The sequence below is a fragment of the Crassostrea angulata genome, chromosome 1 (genome assembly GCF_025612915.1).
Source record: "Crassostrea angulata isolate pt1a10 chromosome 1, ASM2561291v2, whole genome shotgun sequence".
In the NCBI taxonomy this organism is placed as follows: Eukaryota; Metazoa; Mollusca; class Bivalvia; order Ostreida; family Ostreidae; genus Magallana; species Magallana angulata.
This window is the reverse complement of record NC_069111.1, coordinates 41159183-41183688: the sequence shown is the minus strand read 5'-3', so window position 1 is coordinate 41183688 and position 24506 is coordinate 41159183. Positions and strand designations below refer to the sequence as shown.

Genomic DNA, 24506 nt, shown 5'->3' with positions numbered 1-24506 from the left:
GAGACAAACTCTTTAATACTCCTGACTCTTGATATATTCAGTTATTATTTCAAATACAAATAAGCTGACTGCAAAAAAAAAATCTAATAAACCGATGTCATTCTTTTAACGTATTTAGATGGCCGAGAATCCATTTTTAATTTTTTTTATTTTGGTCCCTGGGTCTACATAACTTAGAACGCATATAATACGCACAACTTGCGCTATTTACTTACATGGGTTACACTGTATATCTTTATATTGCGTCTTTAGGTAAAATCCAGTACCTGGACCTGTCATCAAGTTGAACTTTAATGCAAGGCCTAATGATAATCAGGAAAATTACATCTCTATGAAATTGTTGTTTCGCTTTCATTTTCATCAACAACGGACGTTGTATCGAGATAACTCGGACAAAAAATATTCGGACCGTTTGTAAACTTTCACTGGTGATATTAAGAGAAAAAGTAGAAAAGTGTACAATCAGCTTTTTTAATTTCTGTTTTTTTTTAAAAAATAATATATCGTTTCATGTTATCGAAATCGAAAACAAACGATATCTAAGAATGGCGACATACTTTTTGTTGAACGAGTTACTTTGATTCGCCAGGAGATCGATAGTGTCACTTCTAGTTTGATTGGTGGATATCTCCAGTATAAATAAATCATCTGCATATTGGTCTGTGACTCCCTAAACTTCTGCGGATATCTCAAAAGTGGACATCGATATATATTCATGGACGTTTTATTGAATTAGGAACTAACGATATGGCGACCGAAGAAAAAAAGAAACCTGTGAAAGGAATTTTGAAGTCATCTTCCAGTTTTGACCATGAGAAGCACAAGGAGTATGCACAGTTTTCTTTTTGTTTCCCTTTAACTCTGTAAAGGAATGTGTAATTGTTCTATATGATGTCTTTTTAATAAGGTACTGAGAAGTCAATGTTAATGTCTCCTAAAAATGCACAAACCCGTACGTTTAGTAATTTAAGCCTGGTTATGCGTTGTTCTTATATAGCAATAATGTAGAGGGTGGAGTTTGTATCTAAACTGATGCCTGGTGCTATCGTGAAGTTCCAGCACAGGGCTTTGTGTTTGTTTGTTCAAGTCAATATCTATTACCTGACTGTAATTTTACATTTATATGTAATTTCAAGAGCAATTCCCAATAGTTAAAGGTGGTACTATGAGACACCTCCATGTTGATTATTTATCGAAATAAACAAATAAAATTAAGCATAGTTTAATAAATGGTTTCTTTCCGAAATTTATCATCTAAGTGAGAGGGTTCACTACAGACCCGTAAGTCATAAGTTCCTTTCCAAAAAATTTTATTTAGTTTAAAACATATTTCCCGGTAAAATATTAAAATCTAAACCGGCGAAAGTATTTTATTTATATTGAACTTTAATCCACCATAATATCAATTGATGTCCCATATACAACCTTAAATAAATTTCTTATCTTGTTTAACCCAAACAATTGTTCAAGCAGTGTCTTGATTGCTTTCAACTCTATTTTCATAAATTGTCAGTATCATCTTCTTAAAGTGAGCTATTTTGAACCAAGGTTTTGGTTGTTCTTTTGTGTGTATTTAACATTACATGTAGGCTATTTATGATTCAAAAGTTGTGTACATGGAGTATGTGATAGTGGGATCCATATAGAATAAGTTTTTTAGCAGTTGGTAACTTTTATGGGAGGTTGGGAGAAGGTTTGCCACACCCATCAGTTTTTAGGTTGTTTAGTTATTTCAACTTATTTGAAATCACTTTAGAATAAGACCAATTTAGAGTGCTGGAGATTAGTATGGTAATAATAGAAACTAGAAAGTTGATACTGCTTATATTATTGGATAATTAATACCTCTTCTCATATGCTAGATCGCTAGATTTAGATTATAGATAATTTTGTGAATCACCTCGATTCTAGAAGATCAACAACAATAATTATGATGGTCATTGAGAGGTTCCTTGTTTGGAACAGAGTTGGTTTATATATGTACTCAGTTATATAGGATTTACTTGTACAGGAATTCATATTTTATTATTGTGATTTCCTGTTTTGCTACATATATAATTAAAGTGATTCCTTTTTTTTAAACTACGGAGTAACAAGTTAGTAAGATTAGAAATATGACCTAAATATGAGACTTATCTATCTTACCTGTTACTGTTATGTTTTTAAAGTCATAAACAGTATGTGAAGTGAGATAAAGAAAAGAGGTATTTTTTAAACCATGCACCCTGATCAGGTAAATAATAAAGCTTCTTGAAGTTTGTTGGGTTAAAGTATACAGAATTGACAAAATAACAATACATATGCCATAATTTTTGTTTTCCCAACTTGTTTTTCATATTTTAAATAACTACAATAACTTGATTTATCACTACTTATGAATTGGTTTTAGAAAAAAAACCTTTAAAAATGTTTTCCATTATATTCTTCTAGAAGTAAATTAAATCTTTTTAGTTCTTGTTCATCAAGCTGACACTTCTGGGATGGTTTTCCCCTTGCTTGACAAACTGAATTAGCAGGAGAAAGATTTATTGACTTGTATAATTGACAGAGTTTGTTCAGCAAGTCCGAGCTGCTTGAACGGAGAGCTGTAACTAGCCATTTAGCCTAGAAGTAAAGGTCATCAATATCATATCTAGTCATATTGACTATTATTGTACCAGAAGAGCCAGGCAAGGCTATGTGTGCCATGCACACTCAGAAAACTGTACAATTATGTGTAGAGAAAAAGCTGTTTTTTTTAACCATTGTGTACAACTGAATGTCTATATGAGTATTTATTCCCATGAGCCATATTGTCTGACACAATTGGGAGACTGTATCGAAGTGTAGCTTCTTGGATCAATAGGATTTTAACAAGAAAAGAAAAGCCATCTCAAAATGGGTACCATGATGAATAAAAGTACAAAGATGATTGAAATTCACCATACTAGAATGTCAATTGTAATTCAGACTCTGAATGCAAACTAAATATAGAGGCACAAGTTATCCAAAAGTGGATCAAATATGTTTTTTTACATATATTTTACTCTGAATTTTTTGTATATGCATTTGCAAATGATTTTTCAATATTTTTCAATACATGTATAGGTAATACATTGTATTTTAGCTTGAGGAAGCATATGGGCATTATGGACATTACACGTATAGCAACAACATCCTATTCATGATCCTTATGTGGGTGTTTTTATGATAAGCTTTTGAGCATACCAATGGATGTGTTTTTATTCCTTTTTTCTAGATAAATAACTTGGCACACCAATAGGAATTTTCATTTAATTGTTTTGAAATTCTTTTCTGAAGAATGCAAGTTAAGCTGGTAGTAGCAACTCATTATCTCACTGTCATTCTCAACACCCAAGTGAATGCTGTTAATTCCTTCTTGTGTTCCCTGGTTATTAGAGAGGATATTAAGTCTTGGTTCTGCTTGTCAGTCATCATCTTGAAGATGACAGTTGTTGCTTTGCAACTTCCCAGGTCTCATTCTAACATTTATTCATTCATGAAGAAAGTTTTAACATAAAAATAAAACAATAGCAATACTGTTACATCCTTTGATTATTTGATGACTTACGTATCAATTTTTTGTGTACATATAATGTGGACGTAGGGTGGACTGTGTTTTTGTAAGCCATATTTAGAGCAGTTTTTCATCCTAGAAGTTGGTGAGTTTTAGTGATTCTATGTCAAAAAGCTTTTCCTTGCAATACATCTTAAAAATCACATACCCTTTTAATATGTACATGTTTTGAATTATGATAAGAATAATTTTTATTTAAAATTCTTTCCAATTTTGTTTACATTGAATAAAAATACTCCATATACTGTTATTAATGTTCTGTATATATCAATTCTGTGTAGCAGCCCTTTTAGATGAAAGTCAGTATAATTATCTCCCTTGGACAGGGATGTAAATCTTTGTATTTTATCAATTGCTGAAGTCCTATATGTATATATACTGGTCCTCAGTTGATTTTTAACTGATAGGCATATTAATGTAGTGTGTCATTTCAAATAACATAGAGCATAAAAATTGAACATAAACTTGTAATTTTTTATCATTGTTTTAAAGGCAGAAGGATAAACATGATAAAGAAATGAAGTGGGATGAGATGAATATATTAGCAACTCATCATCCACCTGACAAGGACTATGGTCACATGAAAATTGACGAGCCCCCTACGCCCTACAGCAAATCCTCAGACGTGGAAGATGATGACGAAGATGAAGATGAAGATAAAAGTGCCGGGGGGTCAGGGATGGGGGATATCTTACCTGAGGACATTGCCAACAGGTAACTATTACTTACATGTATACTTGCCAATTGTGATAATTTCATTCATATTTCAATTGTAGTATTGATGTACTACCTGTATTATCATACATGTAGTAACTGAGAAAGAGAAATTATTAATTCATATTTCAGTTGTATTTTTCATGTTGATGTACTGGTATTGTAATACATGTAGTCTTGACATCTTAAGTTTTTGTCAAAGTCAACAGCTTGAAGCCAACAGCTGCATGAATCTAAATGTACTTTTCAGAAGTAAAGGAAAATTATGATTTTCTAAATATATGTACCGGTAAATGTGTAAAAATCTATATAATTGCCACATATGACAACATAGTGTATTTTTCATGTTGATGTACTGGTATTGTAATACATGTAGTCTTGACATCTTAAGTTTTTGTCAAAGTCAACAGCTTGAAGCCAACAGCTGCATGAATCTAAATGTACTTTTCAGAAGTAAAGGAAAATTATGATTTTCTAAATATATGTACCGGTAAATGTGTAAAAATCTATATAATTGCCACATATGACAACATAGTGGTAATTAAACATTGATGCACAATACAGTAATAATGACTAGACGAGCTTTGTAATTAAACTTGATAAGGATGTTGACAGCCATTGTTATGATGGAAGAAGTATTATATTGGCTGGAGTGGACCTGGTCAGACCTGTGGCATTGCCAAGTGATCAATACTGCTATATAAGTGATAGTCAATCAAAAGGCAATGTGAAGTCAGTTCATGTTTTATATATACCTTCAATTCGGCATGATGATGAATTTTAGTGAAATTAAAGATTAGGAAAAGGTTCAGATTTTTTGCACCTAAAATAAAACAAAGAATGTTTCTTAAGTGGTAATTCCTATGGGATATGAAGGAGGCTGTGTTTGCTTGCTGACCCATATATCAGTGGATTATGAATGGTAATTTTTTCCCATTTGCAAGTACATTGACTAGTAATAGCATGGTTTCCCTAAGAAATGAAGGGGAAAATACTCAGTGATTGTACCATTAGATAGTCAGTCACTAGTATCAGTTCAGTTAGCCACTGAACCAGGTGTAGAATGGAGGAGGAAAACATGATAATTCATGATGACACAGCTAGTTCTTATTACTGGTATATGCCTACTGGTACATGTAATACAATCTTAAGCTTGTATTTATCTGAGAGTAAAGCAGTTATGATGCAGGGTCTCATCAGATGGCTGAATTACAGGTTGTTCACTAAAAAGTGCACCATTATTACCATTTATCCTGTATGCTTGATCTATGAAATAGATACTGCCATTATCCTTGTAGTCAAATAAATCAGGCAATGGCCAGATTTCTTTATTTTACCATCGAAGGTCCTAAGCCTTTTGATTTATTAGCTAAGGTTGCATTTATTTGATCAATGGGAGAAGGGGATGCTGAGGATGTAGACTAAAAGCCCATCTTTGGCTTTATTTCCTCCATGTGTTTTGCCAAAGAGTGACAGCTAGAGTGTAGTAATTGCTCTCTGTTGTGAACAGTCGTCAGGGAGATGCAATCAATCGCGGAATATATCGGCTAATATCTCAGAGAAAGGACGTGTGTGATTGTCTATCAACACTTTGCTTGAAATAAACTTTTTAAGGTCTTCCGTTTCAATGGAAGACCTTATTGTTATTGCTTTGTTTCTTTTCCTCTATTATTATTATTAAGGTCTTCCGTTTCCAGCGGAAGACCTTATTGTTTTCGTTCGGTTTCTTTTTCCCTATTATTTTTTTTCTTACGTATTTTGTGTACGCGATTTCTCAAAAACTTCACGGCCGATTTACATGAAACTTTCAGATCCGATAGATAGTGCTCTGAACCTTATTGCAAATTTTTTTTTATAGTGACGTCACTTCCGGTTTTGAGATATTAACAATTTAACGATTTTTAGAGGGTCGGCTTGTCCACGAAGGTTCTCATAATCTATAAAAGATATTGAGTTAAAAATTTCAGGAATGATAGACAAAGGAATGTAGATATGTAATAGGGCATTTATAATTTTTCATCGCAAAAAGCGCCGGAGCTCGGTAGGGCTCCAAAAATGAGATAAAAAAAGCGTTGTGATTTTGCATTGTTTTCTTAGTTTTTCTTTTTTCCCGGAAATATTTTGTTAAGACATGTAGAACAAAAAAGATTTATGTTTAAAAGATCTTTCATTTGACATCAAGAAAAAGGGGCTGGTCCTTCAAATTAGGGACCTAGAGTTCTTGAAAGTTATCGCTTTATAACTCAAAATCGGTGAAGATTTCAATATGGCTGTCGCTGGAAAAGTTGTTCATCATGATCTTATTAATATCATTACAATAATATTTTGTTCGGGTATTGCGAAATATGAGTGTAAAAAGCTAGACTTGTTACCATGTATCTGTTTTCATTTGGAACGTAAACGATGTCTGTGCGTATAACTGACATACATAAAACTACCATAGACAATGTACCAGCTTACATACAAGAAAGAGATATACTGTATGTAGAAGCATTGTAATTCTTTTCTGGTGAAACACATTGTGGCTAAAGGAAATTATTTACTTCTATGTAATGCATGTGAGTCACCATACTACATCTAGCTGGATTCCGAGCTCAGTATGTGTACTACCTTCGCCCGCGGCCGAGGAAATCGATCGCGGCTGGACTAGCTAGCGGTCTGCTGTTATGCATTACACAAGATTTGCGTCTTGATGTAACGCATACATGTGTTTATCTATTGAGCTGCAAACACAAAGATTTCCTATTTTAACGGTATATTAATTAATTTAAAAGTGTAAATAAAATGAAAGATGAAACCTACGAAGCTATATATGTTGTTCTATCTACGTAATTCAAAAACGGTAGATAGTATATGCATGACTATTATTGAAAAGGGTATTGTTTGTGTTCTTTTCGGTGTTATAAAATTGTTTTAATGTACGAAAATAAAAATCAGTTATTAGAATGCAAGCATTTTAAACCAACCCTGTCGGGCATAGAGTTGCATAACACATCCCTAGCACAAGGCCGAGGAGGACAAGCGATCCGCAGTAGTCTAAATCTAAGACACAGTCTCCTCTTGTTTATACGTTATCACACATGTGAATGTTCATTGGTTTTATTTTAAATTATATTGGCTAAAGACGTATATAACTTTTGATTTATCACGTCGCCTTAAGCCACGGGTTTTGTGTCCATTCTATTTACACAAATTTGTGGAAATAGAATGGACACAAAACCCGTGGCTCGAGACGATGGAAGTGTCACTGATTTAAATGATAGTGTGTAAAATAAAACGAAACGCAAAACTGTCATCAATGAATATCATACACCGCTTTCCAATCGTACGAGAGTAAATATAAATACATTGACCTGTATCTATTTCTGACATTTCGCTGCTGAGAATTTAATTCATTCGCAATACACAGTTCAACAGATGCAGTCGACATCCATAGCCTGATCTATCCTATCTTATATAGGCATATATGTAATCTTTGAGATTTAATTTGGCTATAACAAAATATTAGAAGTCAGAGAGAGAGAGAGAGAGAGAGAGAGAGAGAGAGAGAGAGAGAGAGAGAGAGAGAGAGAGTAAATGGATGAATAAAGCAGTTTGTAAAAAGTAAATTGAGTTGAAAATAATATTTAATAAGCATTCAAGATAAGACAATTTAAGTTTTACAATGTTACATGTATGCGGTATAATACTTACCGATTTCCGCTAAAACGGAATGAATGGAAGGAACCAGTGATTATTTTTTTACCCATCGTCGGAAACCCACAGTCAGTCTCGCTTCTCTTCTTTTGGAGAAGCGAGACCGACCGTGGGTTTCCGAGGATGTTTTTTACCAAACACCTGAATTTTAAACGACTTTGTTTAGATTCAGACCTTAAAAAAATCATCATTCAAATTTTAAATTATATGTTGATGCATTATATACATGTATATGTACACTAAATGAAATTGATGCGAATTAAGCTATGTATAAAAAATATATACTTTGAACTCGGGAATGTGGGGGCGATCAATATTGGAAGGGGGGGGGGGGTGTGGTTCCCGTTCCCAATCACCTGTAATCGTGTAATGAATTTCGAATATGCTCTGTAAAGTACAGCACCTGGTTGGAGTACATATGCTTGCTTAAAACATCCAATGTCTTTGATTATCACTTTTATAGGTGAATTAAATAAATTTGAATTCTCTTATCCCTCCCCTTTGCCCCTCTATAGGTAAGGGCTCCTGTTTCCAACGGAAATAGTATAAACTTGGCAAAAACTTACGGCAAATTTTTTTTAACCATGCGCGGATCTAGAGAGAATTAAGGAGGGCATGTACAATGTCGGGACGGAGGTGGGTACAGACCCCTCCCCTGCAGAATTGAAACAAAATTGTTTAAATTTACATTGTAGAATTAACAAAAATATGCCCCATGATAACCCCCCCCCCCCCCCCGTCCCCGGCAAACTCAAATAATCATCGTATCCCCCTCCCCCGGGAAAAATTTCTTGATCCGTTCCTGTTAACATTAATTAAGACACTAGTGTATGATCATGTTCATGAATTATTTCAATGCCTTTTTATTTCTATAAAATTAACTCTAATATCCATTCACAATTAACTGTTACGTTCGAGTCGATATCGTTTCAATACGCGAGCTTAATTATTAGTCATGCAGTCCGTGGGCGGAATAATTTAGTTGGGATGAAACTTTAAATTTTGCACTTGCGTAAATTGGAATTCTGGGAAGGAATTAGACAGACCTTCTTAGAGAAATTCGAAGAAGTTATGAAATTGGTCACTCTCTAGGCCAAACTGCGCATCGATATATTGTCAATGGGTATCGTATACAGCCACGGTCCGGGGTCTGAGAATATCTTCCCGACTCTCTCAGTGAGATTGGAGAAAAAATGTATTGGCGGTGTTTTGTGTCGGGCCCTGGTAGAGCTACAACTTTTTCAGGCGTGCAGTCAGATACTGTATGTACACTGCCACACGCAGGGTTGTCTCTAAGACCCCGGGGGGGGGGATTCCCCCGCCTAAAATGACGTAATTACCAGGCTATTATTGCATTTCAAACACAATTTAGCCATAAGCTAGACACCCCCCCCCTCCCCCCGACCCCTTTTACTTTTTAATTTCCTCCTTCTACTTCAATTTTTAGAGACAACCCTGCACACGCTTAATTATCTTCTCGCCTACATGTACAACCATAAGAATAAGGATGCAAACTAATTGTACACCCTCATATTATCATTGTTCTGGAAACTATTTATCTTGTATTTTAATAGATTGTGTATTCACTTTTGACCTAGAATTAATATTCCGCTGGCTGACTTTTAAAAACTGGCTGACTTTTTAAAAAGCTAACTCTGTTATTGCAGTAAAATGATTCCAACTTCTAGTGAGTGACAGTGTATGATACAAAACTTCTAATCTTTTATCAAACTGTGTTTATAAAACGAAATAACCAAGATGAGGAAAATTAGCTGTAGGCTAGCCGCTAGTATCTCTTTAATTAAAGCTGCTTGGTCCAACTTTTATAAAAGCGCAGCAGCTAGCTATACGAAACGAAATACTTATTGTACAGGGTAATTTAATGCATTACATTTTTCGTACGGGTTATTTAAAAATGATGATGTCATGATCTAAACTTAGAAAAGTTGGCGTCGGTTGAGAGAAACTACGCAGATCCAATCTCTTCCTTGGGACATCGTTGAAATTAGACAGTAGACAAGATATCTGGAAGAAATATATAGCTGCTAGCATTGACTATTTATACACGTCAATTATTTGATCAGTGCATTGCAGTGTCCAATGTAAGTTTATTAGGCCTAACAAGTAAACGTGGTGAATCACAGGCACCTGATTGTTTACCAATCAGTCGCTAAATACGTATATTTTGTATATATCTAAAAATTCTACCCCTACTATATATAAATATTTATATATAGTAGGGGTAGAATTTTTCGATATATTATTTGAATAACTACAAATGCAGAATTGAACACATTGTTTTACAGTAGTACTGTTGTAGTAATATTGTTTATGAAAATGGCAATCCACAGGTCTCACAATACTAGTATCAACCTGTACTTCTATATATGTGGTATGAGTGAGCAATTTACAGACCAGTGTATATTTTTTGAGAGGATTGGTACATACTCTTGCAACATTCAACATCTTATTAGTAGAAATACAGAGGCCTGAAAACATTGCATAATATTTATTCAGGAAGGAGATATATTCATTTAAATTTAAGTTTTTGTATATTAGGCCTAAGAGATAATTGAAAATTTAAAGGGCTATTGAGAGGTATATATTATATACATCCCTGCGTGGGACCATTTCACGCCATTACCATTTCTTGATTATGCATTTTTACATAATTTTTTGTAAAGATGATTTATTTATATTTTGATAAAAGTGTCAGGACAAAGGACTGACGAGAACTCAGATCGCATGCCAGGTACATGTACTCTTTTGAGAAGTGGACAGGCATATATTGGATGTACATGTAGGTTGTGCCTGTCCACTTCTCAAAAGAGAATAGTAATACTATATTTTTATAAAATAGGAAATTTTGTAAGTGATCTATGTTTTGCTGGGTATCTAGCTAAAAGTAGGTTGCTGTGATGACAAGATGTACACAAATCAGGGGTGTGCAATTACCATCGCCCGACGCCCGGGGCTATCGATTTTACAGGTCGGGCTAGCAAAAACATTAACTGTGGTAGCCCGTCGGGCTAGTAAATCATAACCAGAGTTGGCAAAATATGCCGGTAAATTTGCAGTGTCCTAGTAGGAAAAGTGTATCGTCATTGCTATCACAGAGGCATAATATCTGCTCCTTTTAAGTCATGATAGCCTAAAAATTTCTTAAGCATTTTTTCTATTGCTACATTCTTCTGAGAAAAAACACTCGGCTGTAAGTTTCACACTTTGAAGTTTTACCGACAGTGTTGACCTGACCAGTGGCTAGACGAGATAGTCACGCCTCACTGCACATAGCTTCCGCAGTTACCTGTGCGGCTGTTTCAAGTGACATCACTGTAAAATGATTCCTTTTTCTGTAATATGTATTCATTGGCTTTTTTGAATATAATTTTTTTTACAGAGAGAGAGAGAGAGAGAGAGAGAGAGAGATGCATTACAGAGATATTATAAATTTCTGCACTAACTATTCTCATGAACACATTTTAAAGTGACCTGCTTGGTGAATTAAAAAAAATTCGTATTTTGCATATTATTATTTGTGCATTTTCCATTATTTTTAATTAAAATTTACCATTACGTAATTAATTGCATAGTTGTATTTTGTAAATGGAAATTAAACAGGATAAAATGCATGCACACATAGATAGTTGCAGTGATTTTATAGAGTCTGTTCACATTCACAATGTTATGTTTGGGTTTTATTATATAAACAGTACCCAAACCAATTTTGTAACTAAAATGTGAGAGATCAATGAAGTTGAATATTTTTGAACTAGTCTACCGCAGAAAACATGCAAGTAATAAATATTTCGTATATTAATAATTATATACTAACTAGTGTCATACAGGGTTTTTTTTTAATAAAATGAAATGTCGACATGTCCGAAATAGTCTGGCTAGTAACTTTGAATCTTGGGCTAGTAACTTTGGTACTCCCACTAGCCCCTGGACTAGTGGCCAAATTTTGTAATTGCACACCCCTGCAAATTATCTCATACACATGACATCTTGTATTAAAAAAACCAACTCGTATAGTATTATATATATTGTAAAAAAATAATAGTATACAAAACTGAAGAGACAATTTCTGTACAAAATTCTTTTTCGCACTCAAGGCCTTAATACTTCTTTGAGCCATGAAGGAACATTTGTTGTGCTAAGCAGATAAATATTGTAGCAATTTGTAAATACTACACAAATAACCATTAATTCAAACCTCAGTTGTCGTCAAATGTAAATTTTTTTATCAGATTGTTGGTGCGACTGACACTCTCCCCTGCCACCAAGAGTCTACATCTGATCATAGACTAAAACAACGCATGCTAATGCTTTTTAACTTACCAAAATCGTAATGTTGCATGTGTTGTAAATGGAAATTAACAATATCCTTATGCATCGAATTGATAGATCTGCATCTTTAATTAAAAAAAAAAAACAAGGGACAAGTTATTGGTCCCAATGACCCATTACATGAACAACAGTCCTTTGTTTATGTTATTGTGCACAGTAGAACATTTTAGGACAATAATCATGATAATAAGTCAAACATTATACTCTAAGTTAATTGATACAGTTATATGTTAATATTTTGTATGGAAATAATGGTTTTTCACATGTTTAGGTTTGTTCATTTTGGTGATATATACCTTCATTGTTTTTAAACATTTTCTTCTAATTAGCATATACATGATCTAGCAGGCAAACTGAGTACATATGTAGTTGCATGTAGAATAAACATGGAAACCAGATCTGCAATATCGATGGTCCTGAACTCAAGACTTCTTGTACATCAGTCATGTTATAGATTTGTTTCTTTATTGGTCTTCTTCTGATAAATTAATATAGTAATTCTTTTGAAGTCTTTTTTACAACCAGACAATCTAAGTGCATATATACAAAAATATAGATTGAGTTTTCAAATCTTTGAGAGAGTCATAGCCCTAGTGGCAGGGTATTGGATGGGAGGAGGCTTAAACAAAATATTGGCTGTCAATTTTTTAAGGCGTCGAGCTAATGCTCGGCAGCCTTGTAGCGATCGTCTGGATTGGCAATCGTCCAAAATTTAACGCTCTGCACCGCCTTTAAAATGCGCATAAGAAATAAGTTCCTTAAAGTATTAAACGTATTACAAGATTTTTTCCCCATTAATTCAACTAAATTGTGTACAAAAAACCCAACTTTGCCTCCCTGGTGATTGACAACTTATTGCATAAGAATAAATTTGCTTAATCAAGAAATGGCGGATGAATACAATCAGGCCTAAGTGTCAAGATTCACTAAATATTATTTTAGTTTATTGCTTACATTTTAATTGGAGACCGTGCCTGATAGAAATAACATTTTAGATGTAAATTTATTTGTTATCAGGCACGGTCTCCAAAATAAATGTAAGCGATAAATGTATTTAGTAATTTAGTTGCAAAAAGTAAACTCGATAATGCAGTTGGTTTGGTCGAGCATTTTAGATAGCACGTGTTGTGGATTTGTTTGTAAACAACCATACCATAGGAAATCTTGTTTCAAACGGGAATTGAAATAAATAAATGTATGTTTTATTATTATAATTCGGAACACACTGTTAATGTATTCAAATTATGAACCTGTGAAAGTTGTTCAAACACTGTTTGAAGCAGAAAGAAACAAATTATATTTGAACTTTGAAATTTCTTCGAGTTTTGCAATTATGATGAGTTATTGTATTAAAAAAGCACCACTACCTATTTTATAAGAAAATATACTGATTTTTGTTTTTAAAGCAGCAGAAAACATAATTCATATACTTTTCTATTCTAAGTCTAATATCATTTGATATGACTATTAGTACAGAAATTCAAATTATTGGTATCATTCTATATAAAAGAAAAAAATGTCAGCTCGACGCCTTTGTGGTTGTTCCGGCCTTTGATTTTTATTTAACCAATGGCATCTAGCCAGGAATCTAAGTGTATTATTAGTCCCCTACCGGTTTCACCGGAGGGGACTATAGCTTTCCTCTGCGTCCGTCTGTCCGTCCGTCTGTCTGTCTGTCCCACTTCAGTTTTCCACACTTTTTTTCTTTATGCATTTGAGGAATAATATGAAACTTGCTGAACAGCTTCAAAATGTCAAACTACAGATCAAGTTTACACTTTTGTAGCGTCTGATTGACATATTTTCGAAAAAATTAAATTTTTTATATTCCAATTTTTTAATGTTCGGGTTTGTTATCAGGTTCGGTGTGTAACTGAATAAACGAGGTCAGTATGTAGTCAGTATACTGTGCGTTACTTGTACCATTCCCTTCCTGTACCATTCCTTTTATCATTTCTGACAAACAAATGAATTCTATAAAATAGTGTCAAGCATTGTGTTGTAAGTTTAATCGGCAGGGTTTTTTTTTATTATTATTACAATCGGGTTCGTTGTCGGGTTGGGCTGTTTAACTGTTTGGTTTGATTCGGGGTACAGAAGACGGTAAGAAATGATATTGTGCATAACAGTGCATTGTTTTCACAAATTTTTACCACCGAATACAGAATAGACTTGGCAAAATTACAGGAGATGAAATAAAGAGTATTATTTTACCTATTTCCTATTTAATTTCTGTATCAACTATATAGTTTTAATTTCCTCTGTTCTTTTATCTCTGATTAAAGCATGACATCTCGTTTACAATAGCTCTGAAATAGTTGTGTGCTTGGAAGCTTTCATAGAATAATACAAACCGGTAGGGGACGTGTATTGCTTATGCAATACTCTCAGAATGCTTGTTTAAATAGAATGAATACATTTTTTTATAAAATTATTGTGTCAGAGAACGAAGTTTTAGTATTAGTTGCTAGTGAAAGTTGCAAGGCCATCATACAAAAAGAGGGGATAATTCTTTATCTCAAAGCCTGTCGTATTAAATTTTTTAATTTGGCATTTAAAAGATAGAGGAAAGAAATATTAATTAATACATATAATTCATATTTTTCAAGCTCGGCATGATATTTGTTAAAAAAATCATATGTTCTATATATTAAGATAAATGCTTTGTTTTAAATTTTAAGCATTTTCTAAACCTATGGATGTAATTTACTATTATCTTAGTCAAACGAAAACTTTTCTGAAATTCAAAAAGTGTGGCAATTTATCATCTACTGTATATAAAACTTTCAATATTTTAGGATAAAGAAAGATAACTCTTGTTGATCGAAGCATTTTTTTTGTTACAAACCTATTTTACAAAATGCTATTCTGAACTCAAAATCATCACTTCACTATGTTTATTAATATGATTTATCAATGTATATAAAACTATATAGTATTTTTATATACACTTCATATTTGTAATTTTAGGAAAATTTTGGCTTTTTCTCTCCACGATGTCTTATTTCCCTCATATCATGATGAAGATTACTTTCAATTTTTAAAAATTTAGATAGCAGCGTTTCATCATTTCAAGATTGTTTCATTTGAATCTTTTTGAAAATCAATGTGAGGTAAATTTAATAGCAGAGGGATATTAAACCTTAAACCATTGGATGTAATTTAATTTTGTAAGTATTTAGGACACAAATTTTTAAATGTACATATTACCAGGGAATCCAAATTCTATTATTTTTTGAGAATTCCTGCCCTTTTGATTTTAGAATTTTGTCATGTTAAAATATATTATCTGATCTTACAACTTGTTGCAGAGGGGATATAGTGTTGCTAAGTGTTTATGTTAGTTTGTGTGTTAAAAAGTTTGGGGTGAAATATTCTACATTTAAAAAAAAAAATCTTAAGCACTTACTACAATCATAGATTGTTGCATTGCATGTTATTATAGTAAAACCCTATTAATTTACAAAGTCAAAGCTGACTATAAAATAACATTAGACAAAAGCCATCTCCCCTTCCCAACAGTTTTTCTTTCAGATCTACATTTCATAGAATTTACATTTTATAGAATTTACATATAGAAAATTGAAATACCTTGGAGTTACTTCTTGCCCCCCCCCCCCCCCCACCCCCTCTAATTTTCTAGGGAGATGGAAAAAGACGCTGCCTGTCTGCTGATGTTTCAAATTTTATTATATTCATTAATTAGGCAATAAAATGCTTTCTTTGGTGATTCATTCGTGATTTGAAGATAGCGACATTGCAAAAAAAAAATACACAACCCGCTATAGCGGGTACTGTAAATTTTTTCTGCAATAATCTCTACTTTTAAAACCCGCATGAATCACCAAAGAAAGCATTTTATTGTTTATATTAACACCTTTCTTTAATTAATAAATTGATTACGAAAAGTAAGTAAAATTCACTAAATTACTGTTAATGTCCATAAGTACGTTAGTGAAAAGAAACAGCCAGATTGTGTCCTGTGAGACTTTGAGTCTGACATCATCATGATTATTTCGTGCAGTCCATGATATTACTTAGGTTGCTGTAGGTTTCGACCAATCGATAAACAGGACATGTCAATTTCAGTCCTGTCACTTTCTTGTCAGTTTCAACCACTGAAGATTTCGACCAATCGATAAACGAGGCGTGTAGATATCAGACTGGCTGTTTCTATAGAGCTATGAAGTAACTATTAGTTTCCGTAGGAAATAATGCTTGTTAGATTTAAATGTAACCAAATCAATGTAAAAATTTTAGTTATACCGGCACAATGATATCACAAATTTTTAATAATGTTACATTGATTGTCTATCTTGTTGTCCTGATCACAGATCTAAAACTACAACCTAATGCACTATGCAAATAGACAAACTGTTTTAAGAAAATAAATAGGGCCCAATTCTGTAGATGCTCTATTGTGAACAGTCTGTCCATCTGTCGATCTGATTTTCCATCCAAGATCATTTAAGATATTTACCTGAGATCTTTTATAAAGAGTTTACCTCTTGAAAAGGGTCTTGATTATAACAACTAATTTTTGTTAGCATATCAGGGCTGGTTTCAAAATAAACTTTGTTCATACCTGGTCAGACTTGAACAGTTAATATAACTATGGGTGTGTAAATCAGCATAGTCGGAATCCACGGGTTTTCTATCCGTTACTCTGCTTTCAACAGTGTAACGGATAGAAAACCTGTGGGTTCTGACGATGGTAAATCTGTAAATAGAGATAGTTTCAGACAGAGATCTTGATCCCAATTTATTTTTATTCTTCCGATATTGAATCATATTGATATTGAATCATATAGTAGATGTATGATATTGTATTATATAATATTGTATCATTGGATATGATATTGTACAATATTGTATGATGCAATATAATATTTTTAGCTCACTTGAGGCAAAGACTCATGAGCTTTTCTTATCAAGATTTGTCTGTTGTCTGTCAGGGGATTTAGGTTTGTTAAAATGAAAGGCCACGTCCTCTTAAAGGGGATATGATTTAGAATTACAGTTATTAAAAGTTTGTTGGTATGTTTCAAAATTTTCTCAAAAACTATTTGGCCAGAAAAGCTGAAACTTTTGTGGATGCTTTTGGGATCACTGTGTAGATTCAAGTTTGTTCAATTCATTGACCCCAGGCTGATCACATTTTGTCCGGTGTCTGTCTGTCCGTCTGTCTGTAAACTTTTTACATTTTCGACTTCTTCTCCTGAACCACTTGGCTAATTTCAACAAAACTTGGCACATAGCATCATTGGGTAAAGGGGATTCAAGTTTGGTAAAATAAAGGGACACACCCTATTTTAAGGGGAAATAATTAAGATTTATTGAAAATTTGGTGATTTTTTTCAAACCGTTTGGCAGGAAAGCTGAAACTTGTGTGGAAGCATCCTCAGATAGTGTAGATTCAAATTGTTCAAATCATGGTTCCCGGGGGTAAGGTGGGGCCAAAATGGGGGGGGGGGGTCAAAGTTTTACATTGGAGTATAAAGAGTTAAACTTTCAAAATTTACTTCTCAAAAACCATTAGGCAGAGAAGCTTAAACTTGTGTGAAAGCATCCTCAGATAGTGTAAATTCAAGTTTGTTCAAATCATTATCCCTGTGTGTAAGGTGGGGCCACAATGGACTGTAACTTGTGTGAAGTATCATCAGGTAGGGTACATTCAAGTTTGGTCAAATTATGATCCCCGGGGGCAGGGTAGGGGCACAATTGGGACCGGTTAAATTTTATTGAGAAAAATATTTTCATTAAAAAATCTCTTAGAAGAGGTGCAATATAAGTGTAATGCTCAATATGTAAACAAAAGGGATCAATGATAAACAGAATATCCAGGGGAAAAATTGAATTTTTGATATACAGGATCTGTTAGACTACATGCATTGTCCATATTTTTTTGGGGTATATTACTCCATAAAGCTGATTTTATAACGTCTATTGTTCCTCAGGTAAGCAATGTGGCCCATGGGCCTCTTGTTTAGATTATCCAAACCATGGTGCCTAATGGTAGGGTGGGGCCACAATGGGGGAATTAATTTTTACATACAAGGAATATAAAGTAAAAATCTTCTCCACAAAAACCAATTGATCAGAAAAGATGTAACTTATATAGAAGTATTTTTAGGCAACGTAGATTCAGATTTGTTCAAATTATGTTCCCCAGTTGTAGAATGGGGCTGCAATGGGAGGTTGAATTTTTACAAAGGAAAATATAGTTATAATATTTTAAAAATCTTCTTTTCAAATTCATATTATTCAGAAAAGCTGTAACTTGTGGGAAACTATCATCATATAGTGTACATTCAAGTTTATTAAAAACATGATACCCAGGGGTAGGGTTTAAAATGAAAGGGGGGGGGGGGGGTAAGGAGGTCAAAATTTTACTGGTACATAAGAAGATATAAAGAATAATCTCAAACTTGTGTGAAAGCACAAGATGTACAAATTAAAACTTTAATCAAACCATGATTTCCTTGATAAAAGTAGGGTGCAAAACACTGCAAGTGGGGTAAACATTTCAGAAAAAAATCTTTTCACAAATATTAAAACATCAAAAAGGGCTTAATATTTACCATAATGTGAATGTATATCAAATTTATTGTGCAGGACCTTTTTTACTTAAACGTGACATGATTTCGCAAAAGCATTTGATGGTCATATTAGTTTCGATTGCTCTTCAACTGTCACTGTAGTATATATACTGCCAGAGAAATTTACAGTCAAATTTTCTCTGATGAATACATTCCAGTAGACTTATAAATGATAGAACAACACAATGTATTTAAATGTAAAGATGTGTATAGGAAGCTCCAATCAATAAAAAGAATAGATGGTATTCCCAATGTATATGCAATATTTTGCACAGACAGTAGTGTGCTGTTTTACTTACCATATCATACACATTGAACACATGTTGTTCAAACAGAGTGCATAACGACAGCATCCTGTTGTAGACCACGGTCGCACTACATCCAACACAGTAGAAAAATGATAGTAAATCCAAGGATGTATAAACATCATAATATCACGTTTATCAAATTCTAAAAAAACCACTCCGATTGATTGGGTGTTATTGCTCAGGTAAACAACATGGCCCGTGGGCCTCTTGATTTGTATAATGCCATATAATATTGTGTCATATGCTATGCTCTTCCTTAATATGAATTAGATATTGTTGTATCTTATAATATGATATTATACAAATATTTACTGTTTTTTAGCAACATTGACAAAATATTGCCCAACCCATAGTAGAAGGGAATGTAATTGTCCCAAGATAGCTAATATCATCATTGTTGCCTGAAATCACAGTCAACATTTGTTATGTCATATTTACAGACAAACCAATAAAAAAGGAATGGTTTGATAATTTTCTCAGCTCAAGACAGGACTCCCAAATTTCATTTTTTACACAAAGATCATTTTTAAAATATCATTGGCATCAAATGGTCACTGTTGATCTTCTGCCACCTATAGGAATAGCTATAGATGTTCTACCTAATTTTTTTTTTAATTTACAATAATTCCCAAATCCTGATGTTTATTATGAAAGCATACAGTCGCATTGCATGCTTTGACTAATTGCCAATTATGATGTTACCATATTCTGGAGTCTGAAAAATAATAGTCGAGGAGAAAGAGAGAATATGCCCTAGATATTTTTCCTAGCATATCAATGTTAAAAGAAATATTGACAACTCAATATTTATGGATCAGTTAATATCACAATTATTGACTATTTGTTTATATAGAGATAAGTAGTTTGAATATACTACTGAGTATAACAATGTTTCATATGATTTTGTATCAAGTGATATGATACAATGGTGTATCATATTGTATCATGACACAATCATATCATACAAAATATATGAAGCAATATTTTGAATATTTAAAAATTAAATCATGTGATACATGACATGTGATACATTATCATCTCGTATATTGCAATATTGTATCATACGATAAAATATATGATATGTGATGAAATATCATTTTATTATACCCCCACTCCAAAGGAGAAGAGTGTGTACTATTTTACTCTTGTGTGTCTGTCCTTCTATCTGTCCGTAACTAAAATTTCTGTCACATTTTTCTTGGCAACTATTCATTGCGATGCTTGAAATTTCAACACATTATTTTATAGGCATATCGTATCGTGACAAATCGTGGTATATATTTTTGTACCAATCGGGCGTCAACTTCCTGTTAAATGACGACTTTGTTTATTCTTAGCCTACATATTCAAACAAATTTTCGTCAAAGATTTCTCAGCAACTACTTATTGCAGATGCTTGAAATTTCAACACACTATTTGATAAGCATAGCATATAATGGGATATATTTTTGTACTAATCATACGTCAACTTCCTGTTAAATGACGACTGATTACTCAAACCTAAATTTTCAAACAAATTTTCGTCAAAGATTTCTCAGATGATTTGATTAGGCATGTCATATCGTTGGATATATTTTTTGTACCAATCGGACGTCGTCTTCCTGTGAAATGACCACTTAGTTTATTCTTGGCCTAAATTTTAAACAAATTTTCATCAAAAATTTCTTAGCAACTACTTATTGCACATGCTTGAAATTTTAACACACTATTTGATTAGGCATGTCATATCGTGGGATATATTTTTGTACCAATGGAACGTCAAAATCCTGGAAAATGACAACTTTGTTTATTCTTAGCCTAAATTTTCGTAAAAGATTTCTCAGCAACTATTTATCGCAGATGCTTAAAATTTCACCACACTATTTGATTAGACATTTCATATCGTGGGATTTTTTTTGGTACTAATCGAATGCCAACTTTCTGTTAAAAGTCGACTTTGCTTATTTTGCATATTCATATTAGAGCGGAGGTATTACTAGTGAGCATTGGCTCACAGATAATTTCATATCATGTAATACAATATCATATCGTGTCTCGGTATTATACAGTATAACATGTAAATGTTTTATCAAATGACACTATTATATAGTTATTTTAGTATCATACGATAAAATATTTTATTACTTGGTAGAGTATTAATTGATATTTTATTGATATTATATGATAATGTGTTAAACCATATAACAACGATTTTCATGTACATGTATTATGATCAAGGTGGTCTCATAAAGGTGATGCCTCAACTTAGTGAGCTTAATAATCTCAAAAAATCGTGCTCAGACACGAAATCAGTCAATAAAGTTTATGGATGGTTTTTCAGATGCCAAAGAGAAAAAGAGCTGTCGACAATAGATCTAAACGAGAGAAAGACAGAAATAGAAAGAGGCAGCAGAGACGAAAACCTGAAACTAAAGATGTCCCAGTTGACCAGCCTATGACTGATTCCTCTGTTCCTTGCGGGGCAGAGGAGGAAGCTGTTTCAGCTTCTCCCAGTAATTTTCTGGGGCTTGGTTCTATGGGGTTTCCACCTAAAGAGGAAAAACCCCTGGCCAGGGTGCAGGCCTCGCCTCGAGTGAAAATGCATTCACCTGCCCCGAGGTTGCCATCTCCTCGGGGAAGTCTGTTTGTCCATGAACAGGACAAGGCACCGTCCCCTGACTCCCTAGAAAGGGTTTGTGCTCCACCGAGGGCACCTGGACCGGACACCGTGCACGTGTCTGGACCAGCAGGTCAGGCGCAGCTGGAAACCTCTATGGATGGAGGGGCCAGCAGGAAAACAAAAGATGAGGGCAACTTGAGGATAAACAAAAAGGAAACTGAAAGGAAATCAAATAGAACTGAGAATGAAAACAATGAGAAACAGAGAAATGAGAATGAAAACAATGAGACAAATAATCTTTCAGATAAAGATATTGAAGGAAAAACAAAGAGAAGAAATGCACATCACTGTTGGCAGAAATCTTCAGTAAAAGGTAACAACAGTATGTCTTTTTCAGTGCAGGGTTCTTTTCATCAAGCTGATCCTTTGTTTGAGGATAATGCTGGTACGCAATGTGTTGCTAATTGTTTAGCAGGGCTGGCCTATCACAAATTTAGAAATGCTATAAATTGGACAACAATCGATATGGACATAATTTTAGTAACAGGCGATGAGTTGTACACGTATTTGCAAAGGAGCTCCTCAATCAATGATAGGTACCTTCTTGTAGAGGAATTGCCACAATTTTTTGAATGTTTTAATCGATCATATACATTTCGTGCACATGAATCACTAGCAAGTGTTATTATGGCTGATGATAGATTGAACTATGCAGAATTTAATGCACTACCATTAGACGAGGCATTTCAGGTTGCTCTTACAGACAATGATGGCTGCTTTGTTTGCTTTGGTGGAAACACCTTTCTAATAGGAAAAACACAAAGTGGGTTCTTTGTCTTTGACTCCCATTCTAGATCTTCTAATGGAATGTTAAGTGTGTCTGGAAAAAGCGTAAGAGTTTTATTTGATAATCTCTTTGAAGTTTATTCACACATTCAAAATCTTGCTCTTTCAATGGGATATTCAAACAGCACTGAATGCAATTTGACTGGTGTGTCCTGCACAATGAATTCTATTGAAAATGACAGTAACTTGCTGAATGTGGAGGAAGAAGCCAGTGTACCATTTGAAAAGGTTATGTTATCAGAAGAAAAAAATGTCGAATCGTCTGATCAGAATGATGATGTAATATTCATTAGCCAAGAGCAATTTCAGTTTAGTTTTTCTCCATTAAATACAAACATCAGGGAACAGCTTTGTCAAAAACTGAACATTCCTTATATTTCCATTGAAGATTCAACTGACATGCATTGTTCTAAACCAAATATAGCGGTACCAAGAACAGAGAAAGAAATTATGGGAGACGGAAATTGCTTTTTCAGGGCTGTTTCATTCAGCGTTGCAAACTCAGAAGATTTTCATAATGTAGTGCGCAGTGCTGTCTGCAAGCATATGTTAGAGAACAGGGAATTATTTCATCCATTATTGAATAATGAACATTCAGTTGAAGGTCACCTTACAGCTACTCAAATGTCACAAGATGGAACGTGGGCTACAGAGGTTGAAATATTTGCTACAGCTCACTTATTGAACACTGATTTATATACATTTTCTGGAGGACGTTGGTTCAGATTTTCAGTCAATGATGTAGAACCATCTGCACAAAACAGAAATGGAGCGATTTATTTAAATCATCGACATCAAAACCATTACAATGTTGTTCTTTCTGTGAATAGAGATGAAGCAAACTTGACACAAATACCGAATCGCAAAATTCCACATGATTACAATAGGCGATGCCGAAACCGGACCCAAATGAGAAAAACAAGGGAATCTTTGTTAGGAATTCAAGAGAAACACAGTACTGCAGAGAAAAGGAAATTGTCTTTAAGGAAGAAATACAAGGATGATGTTCAATATAGAGATCAGAAACTGAAAGCAGCTTTTGATAGATATTTGGACGATGATGAATTCAAAGCTAATGTTAGGAATGTTAGCAAACAAAGATATGCTTTTGATTTTGAGTACAAAACCAGAACAAAAGAAAGAAGCATAAAAAAATATGAAATAAATGCTGAACACAGAGAAAATGTAAAATCAAAAAGCAAATTGAAGTACAAACTGGATGAAGTACACAGGATGCAAGTCAATGCTGCAAGCACAAAAAGATACAGGGAAAATGAAAACTTCCGAGAGATCAAACTTAATGCAGCAGCGAAAAAATATAAATCTGATGATTCATTCAGGTCAAAAGTGAAGACTTACAGTACAAATCGGTACGATTGTAGTCCAACAACAAAAGCACCAATAAAGGAGAGAATAAAGAATCAGAGAATTGTCCGACAAACTAGACTGGAAAATCAGGGAGAGACAGTTAATGCATTCAAAGAAAAGGCTATGCAGGGCATAGATTATTCATGCTGTTGCTGTGAAAGGCTCTTATTTAAAAATCAGGTTCAGAAGTGTGTACGAAAAACATACACTAAAAACGAACAGGCAGCACGTGCTGCAGAGCTTTGTATTCAGGAAAAGTATTGTCATAAGTGTACAGAAGCATGTCCAGATGATTGTATTAAATCCAAGTTATGGATTTGCTTTACATGTCATAGGAAAATATTGAGTGGTAATATTCCAGCAGAATCGGCAGCAAACAAAATGGCACTTGAAGATATTCCAAAGGAATTTCAAGAATTGAACAGTCTTGAAAAACACTTGATAGCAAT

General features: G+C 33.7%; 2 protein-coding genes across 2 annotated transcripts in view; one reads left to right on the top strand and one right to left on the bottom strand.

Annotated features, from left to right (window-relative positions):
• LOC128177650 (deubiquitinating protein VCPIP1-like) overlaps positions 1–366 on the bottom strand; it is a 35357-nt gene extending 34991 nt beyond the window's left edge. The window contains exon 1 of the mRNA XM_052844452.1: positions 216–366. The gene's annotated coding sequence lies outside the window, so the exon portion shown is untranslated. The remainder of the gene's footprint in view (positions 1–215) is intronic.
• A 206-nt stretch (positions 367–572) lies between these two features.
• Positions 573–24506, top strand: part of LOC128181348 (protein phosphatase inhibitor 2-like) — a 43435-nt gene continuing 19501 nt past the window's right edge. The window contains exons 1-2 of the mRNA XM_052849717.1: positions 573–827; positions 4070–4291. Of these exons, the coding sequence (XP_052705677.1) occupies positions 748–827; positions 4070–4291 (302 nt within the window). The 5' untranslated portion in view covers positions 573–747. The remainder of the gene's footprint in view (positions 828–4069; positions 4292–24506) is intronic.